This window comes from Selaginella moellendorffii, unplaced genomic scaffold (assembly GCF_000143415.4).
Source record: "Selaginella moellendorffii unplaced genomic scaffold, v1.0 SELMOscaffold_34, whole genome shotgun sequence".
NCBI classification, from domain to species: Eukaryota; Viridiplantae; Streptophyta; class Lycopodiopsida; order Selaginellales; family Selaginellaceae; genus Selaginella; species Selaginella moellendorffii.
The window spans coordinates 834,429-856,291 of NW_003314295.1; the positions used below are offsets into that span (position 1 = coordinate 834,429).

At 48.5% G+C, this 21,863-nt stretch overlaps 3 protein-coding genes across 3 annotated transcripts; all 3 read left to right on the forward strand.

Annotated features, from left to right (window-relative positions):
* The first annotated feature begins 1,439 nt into the window (after positions 1 to 1,439).
* LOC9655759 (amino acid permease 1) lies at positions 1,440 to 3,524 on the forward strand. The gene is made up of 6 exons (XM_002977316.2): positions 1,440 to 1,646; positions 1,761 to 1,994; positions 2,064 to 2,381; positions 2,438 to 2,583; positions 2,652 to 2,879; positions 2,960 to 3,524. Exons 1-6 carry the CDS (start codon positions 1,541 to 1,543, stop codon positions 3,383 to 3,385), a joined length of 1,458 nt encoding a protein of 485 aa, XP_002977362.1. The 5' UTR covers positions 1,440 to 1,540; the 3' UTR covers positions 3,386 to 3,524.
* A 946-nt stretch (positions 3,525 to 4,470) lies between these two features.
* Positions 4,471 to 8,105, forward strand: LOC9639187 (subtilisin-like protease SBT2.1). The gene is made up of 9 exons (XM_024682420.1): positions 4,471 to 4,983; positions 5,090 to 5,237; positions 5,296 to 5,699; positions 5,762 to 5,857; positions 5,908 to 5,980; positions 6,117 to 6,399; positions 6,549 to 6,865; positions 6,924 to 7,473; positions 7,528 to 8,105. Exons 1-9 carry the CDS (start codon positions 4,751 to 4,753, stop codon positions 8,004 to 8,006), a joined length of 2,583 nt encoding a protein of 860 aa, XP_024538188.1. The 5' UTR covers positions 4,471 to 4,750; the 3' UTR covers positions 8,007 to 8,105.
* Positions 8,106 to 8,320: 215 nt separating this feature from the next.
* On the forward strand, positions 8,321 to 9,921 carry LOC9639188 (peptide-N4-(N-acetyl-beta-glucosaminyl)asparagine amidase A). The gene is made up of 4 exons (XM_024682266.1): positions 8,321 to 8,337; positions 8,422 to 9,008; positions 9,095 to 9,438; positions 9,910 to 9,921. Exons 1-4 carry the CDS (start codon positions 8,321 to 8,323, stop codon positions 9,919 to 9,921), a joined length of 960 nt encoding a protein of 319 aa, XP_024538034.1.
* The last annotated feature ends 11,942 nt before the right edge of the window (positions 9,922 to 21,863 follow it).

A 21,863-nucleotide genomic window follows, 5' to 3' on the forward strand; every position in this document is an offset into this window, starting at 1 on the left:
AAGGACCGATCCATCTGAAGCTTCTGGACACAAAATCTCTTGTCAATCAAGTCAATAGTCGGGGAAATCCACATTCTTTTTAGAAAAGAAGGTGTGTTCTTTAGTGTTCTCCCTCGACACTGTGTGACCGTACAGTGCCAGATGCCAAATTTCCAGCTCCTTGCTTGACAAAAGAGAGAGAGGATCAGTTTCTCTCTCTCTCTCTCTCTCTCTCTGTGCCTCTGTCTCTCTCTCTCGTGAAACTTGTCATTCTCTCCGTGGTGTTTGTGTCCCAGGGCATCTTGGACAAGCGGATCAATGGAATTTTTTACTCACAGAAAAAGTTTTCGACCGTGCTCTTCCGTCGTCGGCTGCGTAGATTCCTTCAAACAAAGCTGCCCAAAGGGAAAAGATCTAGAAAAGGAAGAAGCAGGTAGTGTAAACTTCGCCTCGATCTTAGAACCATGGCGTTTTCATCCCAGTGGATCGATCCATTGGTGATTGATTGATTGGTTCTCTTCGGGAGCACTCGCAACTTTTAGACCAGTCGTAAAGGTCGTTCGCGCAAATCCACCGCCGCAGCACGTCTTGGCGTGGAGCAGACCTTGCTTGACTTTATCTCGGCTTGATCATCCAATCGATTCTTCCGTCGGGCACGATTTGCTCATGAACTGAATCTAGTGATTGACGAAGCTCTTCCAAGATCTTTTGCAACCTCGAAAAAAAAAGCAAAATTTTCATATGATTTTAGCGTGTGAGTTTTGGGCGGAGCTTCTTCGACGAACTTAGAGGTCTAGATTGAGAAGAATCAAAGCTGACATTCTTCCAGGTACCTTTTCCGCGTTGCATGATCATCGAATGAGAGATCTCGATAAAAACATTCCGGTCTTCCGATCCGGAAGTGTGATCCCACCAAGATTACACGTTACCAAGATTCACTCTGTTGTTACCTATGTTACACGTTTCTTGGGACTGGTCTAATGGAATCCGCCCCATCTCTATGGTTTTCGATCACGTTTCCACCTTTTCTATGATAGTGGGATTCCTTATAAACTATTTTCACTTCCTTTTATTCTAGTAAAAAACGTCGCAACAATGTAAGGGTGGAATAATCTTTGCAAGTGGCGATAATGGACTCGAGTCCATTCTAGTCAAGTCAAGCCGTGCTGACGGGGCATTCTATTTTCCTAGCTGGCAAGAGCCCAACCGTCGGATGGAAACAAAAGGCTTTCGCGTCCTCATGACATGGAAAGGGAAAGGCGTGACAGTTATGCATGGGTCTTTAACGGCCTCGATCGCGCCACGTCATGCGGGGCGTGTACTCGTCACCAGTTGTGTGATGACACGTGGCGGTTACGCCGGGCTTTCATCATTCCCTCCCATATATCTTTCAAACTCCAAGAAAGTGTGTGATTTTAGGGCTGCCGCTTATTTTAGGGAGGAGAAAGAATGGGAGGGGAGCTAGATTCCGCCGCGAGCGCGCTATTCTGAGGGAACTAGGCCAGCGATCGATCGAAAGTAGTTCCCATTCCGCGGCACAGTGGATTCTAGCAGCAGCAACATGACCGCGGGGCTGGATTCTTCTCTCCCGAATGGCGCCGAGGCCAGCATCGACATGCGATTCCATGGCGGCGCCGGAGGCAGCGAGAAACAAGTGGAGCGCACAGGTATGGGGATCGAGCGAGCAAGAAAGGGTTTTTCCTTTAGTTTTCGCATAACTTCCATTTTTTTTTCTTTGGGCTTTGCATGGCGAGGTCTAAAGATCTGGGCTTTCTGCGCAGGGAACGTTTGCACTGCCTCCGCTCATGTAATTACTGCCGTGATTGGATCCGGAGTGTTGTCCCTTGCATGGAGCATCGCCCAGTTTGGATGGGTTCCCGGCCCAGCTATTCTATTTATTTTTTCCATCGTGACCTTCTATGCGTCTTTGCTCCTCGCGGATTGCTACAGGAGCCCAGACCCGGCCTTTGGGAAAAGGAACACTACCTACATTGATGCCGTCAAGAACATCTTGGGTGAGCTTGAAGTTCTATAGTTCTTTTGTTCCCAAGTAACTTTTTTTCTTCTCTTGGTTGTGCTTCTAGGTGGCAGGCAAGAATGGTTTTGCGGTCTCGCCCAGTATGGCAATCTCATCGGTGCTACTATTGGATACACCATAACTTCTGGGAAGAGCATGGTGGCGATTAGCAAAGGTCACTGTTTACGCCATAACCGGCACCTAAGCAATCCATCATCGTGCAACATCCATGACGGGAGGTACTTGCTCGTTTTCGGAGCTGCTCAGCTCCTCTTCTCGCAGATACCAGACATACACCAGATTTGGTGGCTTTCCATCGTCGCGTCGATCATGTCTTTTTCGTATTCGTTTGTCGGGCTGGGTCTCAGCGCTGGTCAAGCAGTACGTAAGTAGAGCGAAGCACGTTTGCGCTGATTCTTTACTCATGTTTTCGTGATTCAGATGGAACTCAAGGTACCGCATTTGGGATTGGCATTGGACCTGGACCGCACTCTGTCAGCTCAGCTGATAAAGTCTGGGGTATACTCCAGGCGCTTGGGAATATTGCTTTTGCTTACTCGTTCTCATCCATCCTTATCGAGATTCAAGTATTTGTGTTCAGTCAGAGCATTTTTTTCCTTTCGAACTCAAGTGGGTTTGATTGATTGTCTGACAGGATACACTCAAGTCGCCCCCATCCGAGAACGTAAGCATGAAGAGAGCTACGTCAATCGGTGTTCTCGTCACCACCATATTCTACATGGCTGTCGGCTGCGTCGGCTACGCAGCTTTTGGAAACGATGCTCCGGGAAATCTCTTGACCGGATTCGCGCACAGCAAGTTGTTCTGGCTTGTCGACTTTGCGAACATCTGCATCATCATCCATCTCGTCGGCGGCTATCAGGTAACGTTAACTTCAGCTTTCCTGGCTTTCAAAGCTGGAGAACAAATTCCTTTTTCTAACACGCTCTCCCGACTTGACAGGTATATGCTCAACCAGTGTTCGCGCTGGGGGAATGGTACGCCTCCCAGAAGTGGCCAAAGTCGAGCCTCGTAAACAGGGAATACTCCGTAACGGTGCTCACCCCGAGGATTGGAGTTTTCAGGTTCACCATCTTCAAGCTGTTCTGGCGGACCTTGTTCGTGCTCTTCACGACCATTGTCTCGCTTGTGTTCCCGTTTTTCAACGCCGTCATCGGCCTGGTTGGAGCCATCACCTTCTGGCCGCTCACCGTCTACTTCCCGGTGGAGATGTACTCGAAGCAGTCGGGCGTGCGGAGGTGGTCGTGCAAGGCTATGGCGCTCCAGAGCTTGAGCTTTGTATGCTTCCTCGTCTCGCTGTCCGCGGCCGTGGGGTCGGTACAGGGAATCATCAGCTCGTCCAGGCGCTACAAGCCGTTCGAGTTCTAAGAGAAGTTTCCAAGTTTCCTTTCAAGAGTTCGTTCCAAGGCGAAAGAATGCAAAGTTTACCATGTACACTTGGGAGGAGGAAAACTAATTTTTTCTTCTTGCCTCCCAAGGATCGAAATCAAAGTGGTATTTTTTTTTCTCTCCTTGGCTGTAGATCTTGTAAGGATTTTTCTTCCAGAGAGTGAGATGATGGTATGTGTCCGGGAGTGTTTGGTTATACTCATTCCATCGCCGCCTCTCGCAAGCACGCGCTGGAAGACGACTGGGCATCGGACGGCTGGGACATGGCCTTGCCAAGTAAGCCCTAAAAACAGAGTCCCCTGTTTAGGGTTCTCGGACATCGTGCTCTTTGACAAATCTGGGTGGTACCAATTGGAATGAGCGCTCCTCTCTTTTTTCTACATGGTGGTTTTTCTTCTCTGCATTGGTACGAGCGATGGATTCGAGCGCGCGTCTTTGTTTTGCGTGATCTTTTCCACAGCCCAAAGGGCCACGAATAATTCGTGATTCGAAATCCTAGGAGATAGAACAAAGATCTCTCCTCTATAGTGAATGATCAAATGGGAATTGTTTTCAGCCGACATTCCTTTCAATCTTATAGTTTACTTTCTCTCTCTCTCTCGCTCTTTTCTTTGATTTTCTTTGATATCCATATCCTATTCTCTCTCTGTTGGCTATGGCTGGTGTTTCTTTGTCATGGCAGAGTTTGGGCAGGACCGGCCAAGCACGGGTCTGAAAGAAAAGCTCTGGCTTCTCAGTCAAGATTTCTTTCTTTTTATTCTCTCTGCGATAGATCAGATTTTGAAAGGCGAAATGCCAAGATGATTCCATGTTCCTCTCCCTCCATTTCCGAGATAATGGATCGATCTAATCAAATTGGCCGAAAGCCTTTTGCTCCTGGAATCGATTTGTCCGAACCAAAAGCGACAATCCCCTCAAAAGCTGTGCGTGTGTCACTCCTTCCCCTGTTCTTGTTGTTGTTGGATTAATAGACCCGCGCGCACAGTCAGACGAGAAAGGAGGACAGCGATAGGGAGTGAGAAGATCTCTCTCTCTCTCTCTCTCTCTCATATATTCATTAAGATCAGTGTACACCGGTCTCGACTCCGATCGCTCGCGATTGCTCCATCCATCTATCCATTCCTGTATATATATTCCTCTTCTCTCATTCAATGCTCTTCCCGGTGCTAGTCATAGTGGAGCTTTCCTTTCCATTTTTTCTGCCTCAGTGGAACCAGCACCACCATAAAACTATGGCGATTGTCACATACGATGCCTCCGTAGGAAGTTTAAATCGCGGGAATTTGCTCGTGCTCTAGTCTCACGATTTGATCCATCTCTTTTTCCTCTCTTTTTGCTGATATCATGGGAGCTCCTCGAGAGCTGCTGCTGCCGCTACTCTTTCTCGTTACTCTTGTCCCTCCAGCCATCGGCATTCTAGAACGAGAGCATTTAAAGCACGAGTACGAGCGTAACGAGAGTAACGAGAGGAAGGTTTACCTGGTGGTTGTGAGAGGGAGGCCGGTCGTTCATTATCAAGGAGGCATTCCTGGATTTCCTGCGACATCGAGCGAGCAAAGAATCAACAATGCTCTCAGGTATAGCGATCGAAACAATCTTTCTCGATGGAACGTGAATAAGAAAGCTTTGGTTGCTAAGATTGGTTTTCCTTGCGGATGCATCACAGAGCTTTTGTTTTTGCAGTGACGAGGACAAGAATTACGCCTCGCTGCTCGTCGCGCGGCATGACGAGCTTCTCGCCAAGGCCTTTCCAGGTGAGAAGAGCTACCGGAAGCTCTACAGCTATCACCACTTGATCAATGGATTCGCGGTGGAGCTGACTGAAACACAGGTAAGAAACTCATGTCATCCCAGCGATCGAAGGCGGTAAAACTCTCTCCTGATCAAAGGCAGCGCGGCTGGAGAGAATGGACGACGTTGTCCACGTCGAGCGAGACGAGCGAGTCCAGACGATGACCACTCATACCCCGGAGTACATGGGACTGCCCGGGAAGTGCTGGCCAAAGCTGGGAGGCGTCGCGAATGCTGGGCAGGGAGTGGTGATTGGAATCGTCGACACCGGCATTGACCCCTCCCACCAGAGCTTCAAATCCTCTTCGTCTTCCACGAACTCATCTTCCAGTAGTCCGGGAAAGTACACTGGGAAATGCGAAGTTGCGGACGAATTCCCGCAAGGCTCCTGCTCAGGGAAGATTGTTGGAGCCCGGCACTTTGCGCAGGCCGCGATTGCTTCCGGGGAGTTCAACGCCAGCGTTCACTACGCGTCGCCCCTGGATGGAGATGGACATGGAACGTAAGTTTGTGCTCTATGATCACATATCACTTGATCATCGCACTCTTTCTTCTCTTCATCAGCCACACTGCTGCTACTGCTGCTGGGAATAGCGGCGTCTCGGTTGTCGTCAATGGCTTCAACTTTGGGAGCTCCAGTGGCATGGCACCCGCGGCAAAGTAAGTCGAGCGAAGAAAGAACGACTTAAACATCCCGGGCTTTCATACAGAATCGCGGTGTACAAGGCGCTCTACCGATACATTGGAGGCTTCTTCGCAGACGTGGTCGCCGCCATCGATCAAGTAAGCTCGCTCGCTATAGCAACTTGCAAGCTCACGAGTTTTCCTTCGGTTTCTTTGTTTCCTTCAACTTTGGTCGTTCTCCTGCCTCGTTCGTTTTCCTCCATTTCTCGTCACATTGCTTTGTGTGATCGATCAGGCTGTTGCCGATGGAGTGGACGTGCTGAGCCTTTCAGTCGGGCCCAACGGGCTCCCACGCCGGAACTTGACATTCATGAGCACCTTCGACCTGGCGCTGCTGTCGGCCGTCAAGGCGGGCGTGTTTGTGACCCAGGCTGTTGGAAACGGGGGACCGTATCCCCGGACCAGCCTGTCCTTCAGCCCCTGGATATTCTCCGTAGCGGCGGCCACCCACGACAGGACCTACCCAAACGCCATCACCCTCGGGAGCAACATCACCATCACGGGAACCGGCCTCGCATGTAAGATACACGCAAGTGTACTGCCTTCTGTGACTTTCCTCGTCGTTATCTTGCCCCTCCGCCAACTTTTTTGTGCCCGCCAGCTGCTCCGTTGACGTGCCATGCTTGCCAGCTGATGTAATGTGAGGCTTTCTGGGTGTTGTTTGCAGCCGGGACAAATGGCAGCTTCAGCCTTATCACCGCAGCAGATGCCACCAATGGGAATGTGTCCAGGATCGTTGTCGACGAGTGCCAGGACGCCGGGAACTACAACAGGTCGCTCGTCAGCGGCAGGATTCTCGTGTGCAGCTACAGCCTGCGGTATCTGTTCGGGGTGTCGACGCTGGCCGACGCGGTTGCGGCCGCGCAGGAGCTCAGAGCGTCCGGGCTCGTGTTTCTGGCCACGCCCGACCTCGACGGCCACAGCTTCCCGCCGTCCCCGATCGGCTTCCCGGCGATCATCATCCCCAGCTCCAAAGACTCCGCGGTAAAGTTCATCTGCCACCTTTCTTGGATCTTAACTATCTCACTGCATTTGCCGCCAGGTGCTGCTCCACTACTACAACACATCCACGAGAAGAGACGAGTCAGGCAGGCTCTCGAGTTCCGCTGCCATGGCCACCATAGCAGGAGGCCGCGAAGCTCTTTTCAGCTTCTCGGCACCAAAGGTGGCGACGTACTCGTCCCGGGGCCCGGACGTGAATAGCAACAACCTGGACGTGGCTGATGTGCTCAAGCCCAACATCCTGGCTCCCGGGAACCTCATCTGGGCGGCGTGGTCCTCGATCGGGAGCGACGAGCGGGAGTTCGAAGGCCAGGAGTTTGCGCTCATCTCCGGGACGAGCATGGCCACGCCCCACATCGCCGGCATCGCGGCGCTCGTCAAGCAGCGCTTCCCGTCGCTCAGCCCCGCCGGGATCGCGTCGGCCATGTCCACCACCGCTCTCACTCTCGACTCCAATGGCCAGCCACTACTCGCACAGCACCCCTCGAGCAATGTCGACTCCATTCTCGGCCCGGCCACCCCATTCGACTTTGGAGCCGGTTTTGTGAATCCCGCAGCGGCGATTGATCCTGGCTTGATCTTCGATGCCGGTGAGTTTTTCTATTCGATCGCGTTCGTCTCGACTAAGGTGTTTTTGCTGCCAGGATTCCAAGACTACATCCAGTTCTTGTGCTCCATTCCGGCTCTCAGCAACTCGACAGTGTCAGCCGCGACTGGATCGTCTTGCTTGTCATCGCCATCGTCACCCTCTTCGTCCTCCTCAAACACCACCGCTGCCGCCAGCATTTCTTCCAGCTTTGCCTCGGACCTTAACACTCCATACGTGAGTATCGCGAGCCTCAATGGCGCCAGATCTGTGGTGAGAATCGCGACAAGCGTGAGCGAGAGGGACGAGGCTTACAATGCTACATTGGTCGTCCCCGCCGGGGTCTCAGTGACGGTAAAACCATCGAGTTTCTCCGTGCGCGGTGGACAATTGGTCAAGTTGACGCTCACTCTCAAGGCTCTGGTCACCTCCTCGGCTCCCAGTTTTGGGGAGCTCCTCCTGGATGGCGATCGGGGACACAGGCTTCATCTCCCCATTTGCGTCAGCTCCAAGATCGCCTCCTCCGGTACCTCCTGAAGCTTTTCAATGTTTTCTCACAAAGCAAAGCAGATCTAACCTCAGCCCAAGTGTTCATAAGCTTAAAAACAAATTCTCGCAAGTTTCGAGAGACATCCATACTCGCCTCCTCCTCGTAAACCATTCTTCTCAATGTTTTCTCACGAAGCAACGTCAGAAGAATTATTATAAATGCCCGCAGAGAAGGACAAACGCCAATGAAAATGAGAAAACATCACCCCACACGACATCCATACCTCGCATTGATCCTATCATCGAACGAAAAACTCTAAACGAAATAGTCAATTTGCTCATAGTGGCGACCTCTTTGCCAAATGACCATGTTTAAAAGGTGGGCTGGCGATCGAGAGAGGCAGATTTGAGCACCCAATGGAGTTTCTCGTGGCTGCGCTTGCGCTGTGTGTGATCTTGGCAGGAGTGATGATCGACGGATCGGTGGTGAGCGATATTGTCCAGCCGATCGACATCCCAAAGGACGCTGTCAAATGCGCTCACCCCCTCGTCAATGCCGAGTTCTCGGGAGCTTCTCCGCTGATCGAGGTGAGTTTCTCATCATGGTTTCTCACACGAAGAACGTTTCCATCCAGACTAGCTACGCGCCTTCCACCCAATGCGGGAGCGCTTGGACCAAGATCGTCCTCGAGCTCACCGGTTTTTGCAAGGGATCGTCCAAGGAGCAAAAAATCGGTGGAGTGTGGCTGGGTGGCGCTCAGATCCTCCACGCGAGCACCCCTCTCCCGACACCGGAGGGGACAAACTGGACGATCCAAAGGGACGCCACCAGTTTCGAATCTCTCTTTCTATCCAGCTCAAATCTCTCGCTCATCTTCTTGGATGTCACCGCCTCCTCCTCCACGAACTCGTCACTGCCATCGACGAAATCTTCCTACAGAATTAGCGTCACAGCCAACTTCTACTTGTTCAAGGAATCCACAGCCGAAATTATCGATCAAGCTCGCGGAAGTCGCCGATTCTTCTCACCCCTGGCAGGAACATCGGCCGGTTTGTTCCCGCCCCTCGCTGTTCTCCCGATCCATCCACCACCCTCCAACTCCACCGGGCTTTGGTTCGTATTCCAAAACGATCAGGAATCCTCCGCCATGGTGACCCTCCGACCGTCGTCAGTGCTCGCTTGCAGGTCTTCGTTTCCTCGCATGGTGACGACGAGTTTTGGTACAAGAAGGGAAGCTCCCCGGAGATGCGAGAGTTGGTGGTCATTCTCGACGGTGCTGTGGTGGACGCGATCTGGCCGAGCCCGGTGATCTACAGCGCTGGGATCAATGCATCCTACTGGGAGTCTGTTGGATCCATCGGTGCCTTGAACTCTCCTGGCTACGACGTCATCTTGGACGCGTTTGCTCCTGTTCTAGCCGATGGAAAGCCCCATAAGCTTGGATTTCGAGTGACCGGAGCCACCAGCATCTGGGTGCCAGTTTGCTCAAGCCAAAAGAACATTGAACAAATGAAAATAATCAGGGCACAATGCAAGGCCCAAAAAATATTCAAAATACATTGCTCAAGGAAACACTTCAAAAAAATTATTCAATGAGTCTGAGGTGTTATAGAAATTTATCTAAGAGCTTGACCATGACAAGAAGGTAAGTATCCAACTTTATTATTATTTAAATATTTTGCCTTTAACCATATATTACTAGGGGTATATAAAAATTCAGTAACAATTATGTCTTTATAAAGATGAATTTAGAAGCATTTAGTATTTGGCTTAACATGTGAAATTTAACTTTTTGAACTTTTTTTTTTAGTTCAACTACATGATCCAGTTAACTAATAATGTTTCAATATAACAATGTTAATGAAAAAACATCTCCAATGCGTGGTGCCTTGCTTGGTGTGAACTTCGGAGTGCCCATGCCGTTGGATTCATTCGCTCGTAATGTTTCAGGATTTAGTATAATGTTATTATCAAAGAATGGTAATCTTTATTAGGAGTTGAATAAGCTTTAGCACTAGATGTTAAAAACTAGGAAGTGGAGTGGACTTTATATTACATACACAATTTAGACAAAAATTATAACACTCTTGAGTATATTTCAATTTTGTGCATAGAACTATTAAATGGGCAACTATTAGAGCACATGTGTACAATCACAAGTAAATTGTTTAACATGAATATGAAATATTAGATATTGAATAATTTTTACAAGATTAAGAAAGTTCTCATTATTGTCACTTGTGAGTTCAAACAAGAAAATAGTACATTGCAAAAATTATTCTGACAATACTTAATAATATTTATTAGCAAAAAACTAGAAATATATCAATATTTACTTCAGTGAAAATTGAAATGCAATTTATAAAATTTACTTCAAAGGTGAACCATGCTTTGAAAAGGAGTACTTTTATGTTTTTCACTTTAAACAAAGTCTCCAAATTCACATTAAAAATATATTTTAATTGAATATCAATCATCACATATTGAATTATGTAAAAACTAAAGGTTAGTGACCATAAAAAATGAGATCACAAAATACTTTAACAAGATTTTAAAATGGTGGGAGGGGAAGGTTGACATGAAAAATAAAGAATATTTTCTTCCTAGATTGGTTGGTGGCATTCACATATTGCAAGATGGGGGAATTTCATTCACTTGGTACAAAATTTTGTATGTTAATATTCAGTTATAAATGTGTTGTAGAGTAAATCAGATATTGAATTGGCATTCATCTCAAACACAAATTATTTTGAGATGAAACATGCAAGTTGGTTGGCGAGCAAAAAATTCAAAGCAAAAACATCTTTATATACTTGTTGTAATGATTTATGTGAGGCTTTCATGCAAATCACAACATATTTGTAGTGCACCCTATTGAGCCTCTATTTCCACATTGAATTTTCCTTTGTGTAGACTAGTTATTTCATATAAGGCAATTAGTCATCCTAGGGTGGATACTTTTGTAAGCATGGATGCCTAATACATATGATTTCAAATTAAGGGGTAGAAGTATAGATTTCAAATTTAGAGGTAGAAATATACCTTGTTCAAGTATATATTATATTTTAAGTTGCCACTAATCAATAGGAATCAAACTTGTGCCATTTACTTTGATACCACATAAAGCACACTTTTTAAACCAACTAGAAAAAGGATAATTGCTTAATGAGATAGCCCTTAGTGGCTATTTTATCCCCATTTATCCCCTAAAGTTCCAAGAATTCACAGTGACAGTATATCCAAATTTCATCCCATGATCACATGTGCTACAATATTAAACATTCCTTAATAGAAAAGTTATAGAGACAAGCCTAGGATTTTGAGAGTTGTTAAGCAAACATAAAAAAACTCCTAAAAACTATGACAAGCACAAAAAGGAGGATGCATTGAATATTATTTGTGCAACAACATCAATAAGAGTGCATTCATTTCAACAAAACAAAAGTGGCAATCAAAAAATAATTTATAACAAACAATCAAATATCACTTTTAGATTTATAGTGAACAACAATCATAGACCCAAATATAGTACAACGAATGTTCTTGTGTGAGAATATAGCTCCAGATGAACCATTGATTTTAATAGTCACACAATAAGTATCACAATTCTTGATGAACAATCATAAATCATTGAAGAGAAAGTTCATAAAACATTATGAGCTATTTGACAAGTGGAGAAAAGGATTATTGTAACGCACGTGAATTTGAAGTCGAACTCCAAGCCCGTTGCACTACAAACGAGAGTCTAGTACAATCCTACGAGCACTAGCTTCCTGTATCCAACACTTGCACGCAAAATGGTGTTAGATGGAGTCTGGCATAATTTTGGCATACCGGTGGCCTAACGCGAGGAGGTGGTACCCCACTGACTAGAGCAATATGGAGCTTGGGCTTAGACCCAAGTTGGACGCAGAACAAAAAGTGACATAGCCCAGCGGGAGCCAAACTAATATCTTAAGTGGTCAGACATGCATTCCAACCACTATCTCTATTATACATTTAGAACCCCCCACAACCCCCTCCCCTCCCTTAAAGACATACGCCTTGGGCTTTCACTCCAAGCCTCTCTTATTACCATGAGTTAGTCTTTGGGACAACTTTGAAACTTATTAAATATGGAATGTCCTTAGAATGAGAATTTGGACATAGGACATACACTATTGTGTTCAGGCCAATGTTTACATTCTATAGATATGCCAAATGAGCAAATCTAGACACTTTCTATAAATAGCATTTGGAACCGAAATGAGACTAACACAAAAGGCATGATAGCGAAGGTGTTTGGTAGACATGGTAAGCTATCATTTAGCGAATATTGAGGGATTAGTCTCAATATCGCAGGAGTTCTTAACATTAACAAGTGCAAGTCAACGAATGAGTTTTTCTAACTAGGTCAATGTGAGACACAAAATCCCTAGGCCCCAAAGTGGAGATGAAAGGGTGCCATGTGGTAGTGGCCGAAGCTAAAGCCAAACGAGCATAACACATTTGGACTAAAAACTCCAATTTGAAAAGGTCGAGAGTGGGAGTGGAACTCCCAATGAAATGCTCAAGGAATGAGCACGAAGTGAGCAATAAGCGAGGCTCCAAAAAGGGACCCAAAAGGACCAACACATGACACGTGGAAGTGTCTGAGATGGACCCGAGTTAGGGTCTAAAGTGGAGTCCGAAGTGGAGTCCGAGACGGAGTCTGAGATGGACCCGAGATGGAGTCTGAGATGGACCCGAGATGGAGTCCGAGATGGAGTCCAAGATAGATCCGAGATGGAGTCCGAGATGGACCCGAGATGGAGTCCGAGATGGAGTCCGAGATGAAGTCTAAGATGGAGTCCGAGATGGAGTCCGAGATGGACCCGAGATGGAGTCCGAAGTTGAGACCGAGACTGGGACCGAGACCGGGACCAAGACCGAGACCGAGACCGAGATCGGGACCGAGACCGAGTCCGAGTCCGAGTCTGAATCCGAGTCCGAGTCTGAGTCCGAGTCTGAGTCCAAGTCTGAGCTCGAGTCTGAGAGGGTGAAAGCCCAAAGCGTTCGTCTCCCAGACCCTAGGGGGTTTGATGAGCTCCAAAAGTATAGTGAGGGGGAGGACTACAGTGGAGCCAGTTTGGCCCAGGAAGGCCGGACCCAGTGTTGGGTGATGAGCTGCCCATTGGGAAGTCCAAGACTAGAGTGAACACGGACCGACAAGTGGGATAGCTTGGTGAAGTGTTCAAGAGCCGGCTCTAGTTCCCCCGGGAGATCAACTGGCCGATGCTTCCAGTCCAAGTGTGGGTGGCACTACCTACTTGGATACTTGTCGTGGCTCAACGAAACCTCGCTCTAAGCCCATGGCTAGAGCACCTAAAGGCGAAAGGCGGGGAGAGTACCCATGAGGCCTGCGTAGGGCCACGGTGTTCCGAAATGGTGTCCCAAAGTCCCAGACTGTGGAAAGGAAAAGGAGTAGCCCTTTGGTGTGGTGACCAAGGACATAATCACATGGTGAGGAAGTCCCAGAGGACCATGGGACTAAGTGGTCGGGCCTATGGGCTTTGCCCCAGTGACAGTGTTGGCAAACATGGCTATGGACAGAAAGAGACTTGGTGAGGACTGGAAAAGAGGTATTGGGGAAGGCTATTCCCCATGTTTGTAGGCATCCTAAGGATGTTAAAGAGTGGATCTGGGATGATCACTCATGGACGGATGACCCAGTCTTTGAGAGACGGTTTTGCAATGCATGTGGTGTTGGACCACTAGTGTGACCAAGGTAAATGGGCATGGCCTTAGCGTAATGGGCTGATACGTCAGTGGTACCTTGGGGTGTCGATCATGGGATCGGACACGTGGAGCACCTGGACTAAGTGCTAAGGTTGAGTGGCATAGATGGCATTCTCGGGGCTAGCAAGCCCCAAGTCCTGAATGGGACTTATGAAGGTTATGAGTGAGACTCCTCCAAGTGGTCGAAGGTGCGGTTAAGTGACTAAAGTAGAATGGAAAAATTAGTCGCTTACAACTTGGTATCGGAGCTGTTCCTTAATCCGACTTTTATTGGTGCTCAAGTATATCACCATTGATGTTGGCATCGAAAGGTCCTAGGAGTGGGCCTGTCCTTGAGGAGTAGCATGTCGAGAGGACATGGCTCTCCACTCAAGTTCACGCGTGAACTTGGGCACAATGTGGTGGATAGAAAAGGGCCAATAATGGAACAACTTTGGGATCTTGGGAACAGTATAAGGTTTCCTCAGAGAGCTGAGGATGTGATCCAAATGAGCGTTTGACGCAGCAAACGGGCTAACGTAGTTGTGGTAAACAACTATAGTTGGGATCACGGGAAAGATGTAGACTCCAAAACAATAAAGGAGTCACAAGATTACCCTCATATAGTTGAGGCTGGTGCTCATAACATTGAGACCAAAATTGATGACCATGGGAGGTCAAATACAGAAGAGGACACAAGTCCTTGAAATGGTAGCCGGGGCTACCTTTAACAAATGCTGGAACAACCCAAGGAGTTGGGGGTGTACTCAGAGGATGAGTTGGTATTCTCATCACATGGACAAGTGGTCCTAAGGGGCAAGAGGTTGCCCCAAGAGAACAAATCAAGTGTCGGAATAACACTTGCAAAAATGGTCCTTGTGAGTAGGACCTGAATACAAGAAGTTGTATTCCAGCGAGTTGGCACCTCGAAGACTAAGACCTCGCAGATCGTTGGATTAGCAAAGTCTAAAATGCTAGATGACTCAAGTGGAGTCAGGGAATGGTCCTAAGGGATTGGTTGAAGCATTTGGACTGAAGTGTATGGGCCCCATGAGGTATGAGGAGGATCATCAGATCCAAGTATGAGAACAGTAGGTATCTCATTGATGGTAGAATATGCCATGCTAAAGTTGTGGGGAAAATGTTCCCAGAAGAAAGCAACTTTAGCCCAGAGTTGGGTGCAAACACTATGGTGCAGTGCTAACGGATAGTTAGTATGAGGAACAACTATATTGGTCTTGGCAAAGACCTAGACACTAATAAATAGTGTCATAAGGATAGGCTCGTGGGGCCAATGGTGTGGAGATACCAAATGTGCCAAGGGGTGATACTTTGAGGTTATGTTGGTGAGTTCATAAGAACCCCTTGCCAAGGGAATCCTAACGGAAATGGGAATGATATAACCTAAGCTGGAAGGCATGTGGTAGAGTGTGGTGACCAAAAACAATGATGGAAGTGTGGAAGCACCAGCAATGAGTTGCAGGACTTGACAACTATGAGGCAACTAAGCAAAAAGTGCAAGATAATTGGTTAAACTGGTAGAAGGTAGCTACCCAAGACTTCTTAATGGCATAAAAAAGTTAGATATACCCTTATAGGGGATAAATTGCTTAGGTTGCAAAATAGTAAGTCGATGTCGTAAAAGGGAATGCTCATTGTCAAAAAGGCCATCATTTGGGACACCCAAACACTCTAGAACACTAGGAGGTGGTGTTTGAGGTCGCGAGGGCAATAGATAAGGCCCAAGGGACTAAGTCCCTAGTGAATGATAGATAGAAGATGCTATTCAAATGTCCAAGGTTGTGGAGACAGGAGAATACTGTCTACCCGAATTGGACAAAGCCAAAAATGGAATTTTGGCAAGGCTAGTGATGGGCATGTAAGGGCCCATAAGCAACAACGTTAATCCTGGTGTGTAGGATTATAAGGTGAGCATATCTGAACCACTTCCTAGGCTATTTAGTCGGTTCATCCCTAAGAATACTTGCTAAGGCATGATAGAAAGTGCAAAGCTATCCTTTTAGTCTAGAGGAGAATGACCGAAGGAAAGGTGTGAAGCCAAAAGCAAGTAGTAAAAGGATAGAACCGAACCATAAGAATTGATAGGCATGACCAAGGGTGGCTATGCAAGTTGTAAGTGGAGAATCAAGTGGGCGCTCAAGCATGTTGTTACTAGCAACCAGGATGCCATGGAGAGTCAAAAACATGGGATTGTCCATGTTAGGCTATATGGTAATTGGAAAGCTTGCAAAAGGAAAGACCTTAGCAAGCTAAGGAACAAAGTTCCTTGAAAGTTCCCCTAGGTAGTTAAGTACTTAGTCAACCAAGTGTAAATGGTTCATAGAACACGCAAAATCAGAGTAGCGTAGCAGAAGTGTGGTCTTGAAGCTTGCCATGAGGCAAAGCTATCAAGGTTGGGGAAGTAGTTCCTGAGTGTTCAAAGAGAGGGCTTTGAACGCAAGTCGATGGTTAAGGATTTTCACGTTTATGCATGAACCATGTTACAGTAGCCGAATGACTTGCTAAGTGAAATTGGCAAGTTGGGGGAATGAATACCCTAGTTGAAGGAGCCAACTTCAAAGGGGTGGCCCATGGGGCCGAGCATAGAGGAGTCCATGCATGATCACAGACATATCAAGTGAGAGGACTTGGCAGTGCGGAGGAACTAGGTTCCTAAGCTGTGATCTGTAGCGCGCTTTAAATATAAGTTGGCGCACCGGCGTGGGGAGTCATACTAGGCATCTTGTGTGATGCTGTCCATAGATGCATATACGGAGGTTGGGTTTGAGTCCCGACCCTCTAGTGCTTGGGTTCGAATCCCAAATCACTAGGGTATGGTGATGGTTTGGAATATGAGAACACTCATATTTTGGTGGTCATGGACTCTCAGTGGGGAGACTGGTTTGGGCACACCGCTAAGCAAGGGATGCCTCGGAGTCGTGATGCACGGTTAGATTGCTTAGTGTGAAAGCTCGGCATATCTAACTTGAACTCTTTGGTGCAAGTGGCACCAAGGACGTGGTGAGTGAGATAGAGACACCTAATCTCAATTGCTATGGACCCTTGGCCGTAAGGGTTGGCTTGGGTGCACTGCTAAGTGTGGGGGATGCCCCCGGGTTATGGTCAACAACTTGAAGGTCTAGAAAACCAAGTACCTCTTGGCAACTCTGTTAAGGTGCTAAGGTTAGATCACTAGGTGATCTTATGGCTAAATAAGGACAAGATCCTTGATTGGCTAAGGAATGAAGTTCCTGGTTAAAAATGTTGATTTGAACTATTGATGATAGTGTGGCTTGGTCAAGGTGACCAAGTGAGAAGGACACCTAAGGGAAATGAGATATGTCAATGCGATGGCATAGTGAGTCCGAGGAAAATAATCTATATAAGAGACCCATAAGAGGGTCACGAAGTTGGGCCATGGATAGAGCCCACAATAGAAGTGTAAGCCATAAATTTTTCCTTTCCAATTTGCCAGCTTACCTCGTCTATCCGTCCGACACTGCCTTGGCTTTTGCTAAGTTCCCTTGCCAAGGTTCTCGCCTATGGTACCAGCTCCTACTTGGTTTCAGCTACTCACTGCACGAGCAACGGAGTGTTAGCCATCCTTCCACGGATTCCCAAATCACTCTCAATCCCCCTCCCCGGGTTAGACTGGACTTAAGGTTCGGCTACACTCCCCGCAAGCACAAGCAGCCAAGCACACCAAGCTTCCAGGTTCCTAACATCCCTTGGTACCACAAGACTTGATCATGGGACCCTCTAAATCCCAAGTCTTGAGTGCAACACTTGCTTCGGGACGCCGGGGTGAAACACCGTGGCCTAACGGCCCGGTATGGGTACCTCTCGCCCCCCACTTCCATCCCGAAGGAAGGCCCAAGCCCCTAGGAAGGGCGAGGACCAATGAGCCGCATGGTACTCAAGTGGGGCACCACTCCACATGAGCCGGGAGCACCGCAATCGGTTTCCCTTTCGGGAGTGGGAGCTGCTCTTGAGCACTTCCTTGGATGGCCCCTCCGGCACCAGCCAAGTCCATGCTCACTCCCACCCAAGGCCCCTTAGTCCCAGTCCCAACCTCAAGTCGGTTTGGAAGCCCCACTGGAGAGTCCCTTCTAAACTGGTTCCTGGACCTCACTATCCCTACTATACTTTTGGAACCCCCTGCAGCCCCCCCCCCCCTGGGGGACGCACGCTTTGGGCTTTCACCCCTTGACCCGTATTAGTATTTGGACTTAGTCTCTGGCTCGATCTCGGATCCGATTTCGGATCCGACTTCGGATTCGGTCTCGAACTCGATCGCGGACTCGATCTCGGACCCGATCTCGGGCCCGACCTCGGACTCGACTTCAGACTCGGTCTCGGACCCGATTTCGGATCTCGGACTCCGTCTCGAACTCGGTCTCGAACTCGGACTTGAACTCGGTCCCCGAGTCGGTCTTGGACTCGATTCCGGACTCTATCTCGAACTCGGTCCTAGAGTCGGTCTTGGACTCGATCTTTGACTTGGTCCCATCCGATGAACTCTTTGTCATTTTGGTCATGCTTTCGGGGTTCCCTTAGCCTACGACACCTCGGCGAGTTGGTTCTTTACAACTCCACCACCCATAGAAGAAGTTCGATGCCCACATCGAACGTCTCTTTTTTATCCTACGACTTGTTGACCATGTCTCCGGGGGCATCCCCCCACTTAGCGGTGTGCCTAAGTTAGCCTCCCCGGCCAAGAGCTCATGACAACGGAATATAGGTGTCCCTATACTCCTCCCCTCACCACGCCCTAGTATGGGGTCGGGACTTGATCCCAGCCTTGCTTTACTAGGGGGTTGGGACTCGAACCCAACCTCCGTAGAATACGTCTACGGTTTCGACATCCCCGCAGGGAGTCGGGCGTAGCTCCCTACGCCTGGTCGACCTAGCTAACCCATGCTAATTAGCTTACCTTCGGCGCGCCTTCGGGTCCCAACATATGCCATTGCTCAACTTCTCAAATTGATACTTTTAATTGAACTTTGCATAAGTACATAGAGTTCTGCCATGCAGAAATTCCTCCACTAGATCTCGCGTGTTCGCTAGGTTCTCCTCCGGTTCCCATGTTGCTTCGCAGTGTGGAAATCCTTTCCACTTCACATGGAACTCTCTCACCTCGCGTCCGTGTCGCTTGCTTTTGCGCGCATTGAGGATGGCCTCGACTTCGTATTCCTCCTCCCCTTGGATAACCTCAGGTAAAGGTCTTACTTGGTCCTTGCGAAGCGGATCCTCAAAATACGGCTTGAGTAAGTTCACGTGGAACACGGGATGTATCTTCCCCATCTCTCGAGGAAGTCGGAGACGGTAAGCCACTTTACCGATTCGAGCCTCAATCTCGTAAGGCCCCGCGAACCTGCTTAAGGAACTCAAGATCAATTCATTTACAGGAACACATGCATTTTTACCTTTGGGTCAACTTCCGGCTGATCCCACTTGGTAGCCTGAGGTTCTTGGTGTTCAGCCACACCTTCTCCCCAGCTTGGAACTCCACATCTCGACGCTTTTGGTTCGCGTACTTAGTTTGCTTTTGTTGAGCCCGTTCCAAGGAATCCCTCACTAGATTCCAAATGTTGAGTCTTTCCGCCGTGAATGCCTCCACTGCGGGTAACTCTCCATGATACTCGGCCACGCCGAGTTCCACAGGACCTTCAATAGCTCGCCCATTGATGACTTCCCATGGACTCACCCCGATGCTCGAATGTGGTGAGTTGTTATAACACATTTCCGCAAGTCCCAAATGACTTACCCAGTCGGTCTGGTCTCCCGAGACATAGCATCGCAAATAATCCTCCAGCTGCCTATTCACCCTTTCCGTTTGTCCGTCTGTCAAGAAGTGTTAGTGCCATCAATCTTGACTCAATACCCATTACCTGTCTGTGGGTGATAGGCCGTGCTGAATTTCAACTTGGTGCGATACTGTTCTAGGAGCGTCCTCCAGAACCTACTGGTGAAGATCTTATCTCGATCTAAGATAATCTCTTCCGGCCTTCCCCGCACTCGGACCACTTGTTCAAAGAACAGCTTTGCCACACCTTCCGCATCCACATCCGTTGTGGTGGGTATGAAATGTGCCATCTTTGAAAATCGGTCCACCACCACGAATATCGCATCGAACCCCTCGCTTGGGGGTAGTCCCGTGATGAAGTCCATCGTGAGACATTTCCACGGACGATCTGGAATGGGGATGCTTTGCAACAAGCCCCCACTAGCCTTCGTCACGGCTTTGACCTGCTGACATGTTGGACATGTCTTTACATAGTCTTGGACGTCCTTAGCCATATCTGGCCAGTGATACTTCCTTTTGAGTAAGCCCATCGTCTTGGGCACTCCGCCGTGTCCCGCGAAAGGTCCGTCATGACACTCTTCCAAGGCTACCTTCCTTAGTTCCCCTTCTGGAACATACACCCTCGTTTGCTTGTAATATATGAGTCCGTTGCGTTCCGCATAGCCCGTTTTCTCTTCCGTTGGCAGCTCACCTCTCTGGTGAGCTTCCCGTGCCTCCAGATTCCTCAGCAACACTTCTTGTGCTAGACCATCACTCTCGTATGCGGTCCGCACCTCGTCCCAAAAGGTTGCTGTCGCGCTAGATATCGCCAACTTCAAGCTCGCTTTTCGACTTAGCGCATCTGCCACGATGTTGCTCTTCCCAGGCTTGTACAGGATCTCGCAATCAAACTCGGCCAAAGCATTGGCCCACCGACCTTGTTTTCCCCTTAGGTCGGGCTGTGACAAGAAGTGTTTCGTTGCCACATTATCCGTGTAAACCTTGAAGTGTCTCCCAAGGTAGTGTCGCCACTCCTTGAGCGCCTTGACCACCGCAAACAATTCCTTCTCGTGGGCAGGCCACTTCCGTTGAGCCTTGTCCAGCTTCTTCGAGAAGAATGCTACTGGATGGTTGTCTTGCTTCAAAACTGCGCCCAACGCAAAGTCCGAAGCATCCGTGTCTACCTCAAAGTCCTTACCAAAGTCTGGTAATGCCAACACCGGAGCCTTCCTCAACTTCCCTTTGAGGTGGATGAATGCCGCCTCGCATTCCGCTGTCCATACCATCTTCCCTTTTCCTGTTTGGTCCGTTAAGGGCAGGGCTACTCTCGAATAGTGTCTGATAAACTTTCGATAGTAGTTGCATAGCCCCAGGAACGCCCTCAACTCATGTACATTCGATGGTCGTTCCCATTCCTGGATCGCTTGGACCTTCTCCGGGTCCACCTTGAGCCCGTCTTGGCCCACCACATGCCCGAGAAACTTTACCTCTTGTTGAGCAAAGTCACATTTGCTCTCTTTAGCATACAGTTTGTGTTCCTTTAGTTTCTCAAACACCTTCGCCAAGTGTTCGGCATGCTCCTCTAGCGTCTCGCTATAGATCAGGATGTCGTCAATATAGACGACCACGAAGCGATCCAGATAGGGTACAAAGATGTGGTTCATCAACGCCGAAAACGTTGCCGGCGCATTGCACAGCCCAAAGGGCATCACCAAAAACTCAAAGCTCCCATACCTCGTTCGACAGGTTGTCTTCTCGACATCTTCCTCAGCTACCCTGATCTGGTAGTATCCTGACCTTAGGTCAATCCTCGAGAAGTATTTTGCCTTTCCCAACCTATCGAACAGGTCCTCGATCCTTGGCAAAGGGTACTTGTTCTTCTTGGTATACTTGTTGAGCAACCGGTAGTCTATGCACATGCGCATAGATCCATCTTTCTTTTTCACAAATAGCACCGGCGCCCCATACGGCGACTTGCTCAACCTAACATACCCTTTGTCCACCAACTCCTCTAGTTGGCTCTTGAGCTCCTTGAGTTCTTTTTCGTTCAATCGATAGGGTGGACGAACCACCGCCTCAGCACCCTCGACCAGCTCAATCTTATGTTCTATCGGTCGTGCGGGGGGCAACCCCACCGGTAGCTCCTCCGGCATCGTATCCTGGAATTGGTCCAGCACCTGCTGGATCACTAAAGGTACTTCTTCCGTTCTTGTCTTTTTGTCACTCTTCACCGCGAGTAAGCACAAAAAGGCTACCTTAGTTCCTTTAGTGAGTTGTCCTCTCGTGGACACCAGGTTTAAGCATGACTCTTTGGCCTTGCTTTGCCCTACCTTTAGATCCTGGGCCTCCACCCTAGATCTTCTTCCTTGGGCATTCGCCAATA

Bases quoted from the DNA above. Each gene is read 5' to 3' on its own strand.
- LOC9655759 (XM_002977316.2), top strand. From the start codon at position 1,541: ATGACCGCGGGGCTGGATTCTTCTCTCCCGAATGGCGCCGAGGCCAGC. The intron at 1,647-1,760 runs GTATGGGGATCG...CTTTCTGCGCAG, and splicing joins GAAACAAGTGGAGCGCACAG to GGAACGTTTGCACTGCCTCC. The intron at 2,880-2,959 runs GTAACGTTAACT...CCGACTTGACAG, and splicing joins ATCTCGTCGGCGGCTATCAG to GTATATGCTCAACCAGTGTT.
- LOC9639188 (XM_024682266.1), top strand. The intron at 9,009-9,094 runs GTTTGTTCCCGC...CAAAACGATCAG, and splicing joins CCTGGCAGGAACATCGGCCG to GAATCCTCCGCCATGGTGAC.
- LOC9639187 (XM_024682420.1), top strand. From the start codon at position 4,751: ATGGGAGCTCCTCGAGAGCTGCTGCTGCCGCTACTCTTTCTCGTTACT. The intron at 5,238-5,295 runs GTAAGAAACTCA...TCCTGATCAAAG, and splicing joins TGGAGCTGACTGAAACACAG to GCAGCGCGGCTGGAGAGAAT. The intron at 6,866-6,923 runs GTAAAGTTCATC...ATTTGCCGCCAG, and splicing joins CCAGCTCCAAAGACTCCGCG to GTGCTGCTCCACTACTACAA.